General features: G+C 42.8%; 1 protein-coding gene across 1 annotated transcript; it reads right to left on the bottom strand.

Annotated features, from left to right (window-relative positions):
* Window positions 1–1,404: 1,404 nt before the first annotated feature.
* Window positions 1,405–2,132, bottom strand: LOC119662506. The gene is made up of 2 exons (XM_038072137.1): window positions 1,630–2,132; window positions 1,405–1,545 (listed from the first exon to the last, which is right to left on the bottom strand). Exons 1-2 carry the CDS (start codon window positions 1,950–1,952, stop codon window positions 1,509–1,511), a joined length of 360 nt encoding a protein of 119 aa, XP_037928065.1. The 5' UTR covers window positions 1,953–2,132; the 3' UTR covers window positions 1,405–1,508.
* Between the last annotated feature and the right edge of the window lie 419 nt (window positions 2,133–2,551).

The following is a 2,551-nucleotide window of genomic DNA, read 5'->3' as shown; positions in this document are numbered from 1 at the left end:
CATTCGAGATCGAGCCATAACTCGTATTGTCGAAAGCTCCTTCAATATCCAGAAATGCACAAATCGCAATTTCTTTGTTTTTGTGGGCCTTTTCAATTCTACTGACCAAGTTATGTAAGGCCAATTCGGTAGATTTCCCTTTGGAATAAGCGAATTGAGTTTTGTGAAGAGGTTGACTTTTAGACAGTTCTGTACGAATATAGATATCTATGAGTCTTTCCATAGTTTTCAGGAGGAAGGATGAGAGACTAATCGGTCTATACGATTTAGCGTCATCACTTGGTCTATTACCATTTTTTGGTATAAATACCACTTTCACTTCTCTCCAAGCTTCAGGTATATGTTTCCAGCATAGGCTAGCCCTAAAAAGCACCTTTAAAGGATTGATAAGAACGTCTATGCCGTTTTGTATAAGTGCCGGGAAGATACCATCACTTCCTGGTGACTTGAAAGGACTGAAAGAATTAACTGCCCATCTGATTTTATCAATGTCAAAAATGATACCAGATAGCGACATTAAACGATTGTCTGGTTGTTCATAACTTAACGTGCGCCTATCTATGGATGCATCACATAAGATCGATCCTGGAAAGTGCACATGTAGTAAATGTTGTAAAGTTTCCCTGCCATTTTCTGTGTAGAGACCATCATTCTTTTTCAATAGACCAATGTCATTTGAAAGAGACTTTCTCAACACTTTATGAAGGCGAGCCATTTGCGGAGTGTTGTCAACACTGTCACAGAAAGTTTTCCATGATTTCCGTTTAGATTTTCTAATCTCATTGTTGTAGGCAGTCAAGGATGTTTTATAGTCTACCCACACCCCTGATCGCTTTGCTAAATTAAAAAGCTTCCTAACCTCCCTGCGCATTTCTTCGAGCCTTTTGTTCCACCATGGCACATCCCGTCTGGATGTACGTGGTTCAACCTTACATGCATCTTCATGCGCCTGAGAGATAACAGAGTTTATTTGATCTGCAGCTAATTCAAGTTCATCAATATGACTGATTGAATTCAGTAATTGGTCCTCCTTACTAGCTAAGGATAGTCTAAAGATTTCCCAGTTGATACACTTACGTGCAGCTGGCAAATTTTTATGTAAAAAGTGACCCGGCAGTTCAAAAAGAATATGTTGGTGGTCAGATAAAGAAACCTCCTTTGAGACCCTCCAATTAACAACATAATTGGAGATAAATTGACTAGAAAGAGTAAGGTCAAGAACCTCTCTTCTAATGGCATTAATAAAAGTGGGTTCAGAACCATTGTTCAATATGCTGACGTTATTACTACTAAAGTATTCTAAAAGCATTTGCCCTCTTCTATTTATGTTAGTACTACCCCATAAGGTATGGTGCGCATTTGCGTCGCAACCAATTATAAATTGTAAATTATTGGATTTGCAATAACTTACCAAGTTTGTGACTGCTTCAGGTGGTGCTTCATCTGCATCGCCTGGAAAGTAGGCCGATGCGATCACGATCTCTCGTGTTCCGCACTCCGTCGGGATCTCAAAAATGGCCGACACCAAGTCCCTCTGGATGAAATCTGGAATTGGAATACAGTTAACATTTTTGTTTACTAGTATAGCAGTTCTAGGCGACTCTATGTCACGTTTATATATCAACTTACTTGATTGATGTTGAAGGCCTTTTATATGCCCACCGACTGTCCATGGCTCCTGGATAAGCGCTATGGCCAGTCCTTTTGTGGCGAAGGTCCTGCACAAGGTAGCCGATGCTCCTTTCGCGTGGTGCAGGTTCGCCTGTAACACCCCTATGGTGCTCATTTTTGTTGAGTTTTATTGAGAGAGCGTTCGACTTCCTTTTGAAGTCGAGCTCTTCGTGGCCCTTTTTCCTTCTGGCGCTCTTTTGGAGTTGTTGATGCTCCACCCACAGGTGGCCGCATCCAAAGCCTTTTTTGAATGGCGGCTCTACTAGTAGTTGGGGCCTCATTTGGATTCACAATAGACGTAAGTGTTGATTGTGGGACCACGTGCTCCACTTTCTGTTTCTCCGTCCTTGTGATCTGGAGTTTATTTGGAACCTTTTGTTCCACAGGCCGTTGTTCTGGCTGCCCCTCCTTTGTCATACTGTTAGTTTTAAGCAGTAGCTTGACATGGCTGAAGCGATATGCAATTCTACCTCCACTCAGGACCAGTGAGTTCCAGGATGCATCGTCGACAGCAAAGACGATGTGGAGCAGTGGACCTTCTGTGGTCCGCTGTAATACCTTCCAGGTGCTTGCTTTAATCCTGTTCTGGGCCCCAATTGTGGCAAGAACCTTGGTATTTTCAAAATCGCAACTGTGTGGGAAGTATCCTCGCACCAGATGTGTTTTTGGAAACTCCGACTCTTCAACCACTTTGGCGCCCAGTTTAGCCTTTGTTGCAATAGCTGCCGCATTTTTACGGACCCATTCAGCCGTTTAGTTATTTGTGCACACCATCATGAGCCATCCCGTACGAGGGAAACAACCTTCAAATTCTGGTTTAACCTCGTCAGACGCCAACTCTATGGCAGTCTCAATTATAGCCTCCTGTAGCTGTGCAGTC

Source organism: Teleopsis dalmanni, chromosome X, assembly GCF_002237135.1.
Source record: "Teleopsis dalmanni isolate 2A chromosome X, ASM223713v2, whole genome shotgun sequence".
NCBI lineage: Eukaryota > Metazoa > Arthropoda > Insecta > Diptera > Diopsidae > Teleopsis > Teleopsis dalmanni.
The sequence above is the reverse complement of the archived record's forward strand: the minus strand, read 5'-3'. Positions and strand labels throughout refer to the sequence as shown.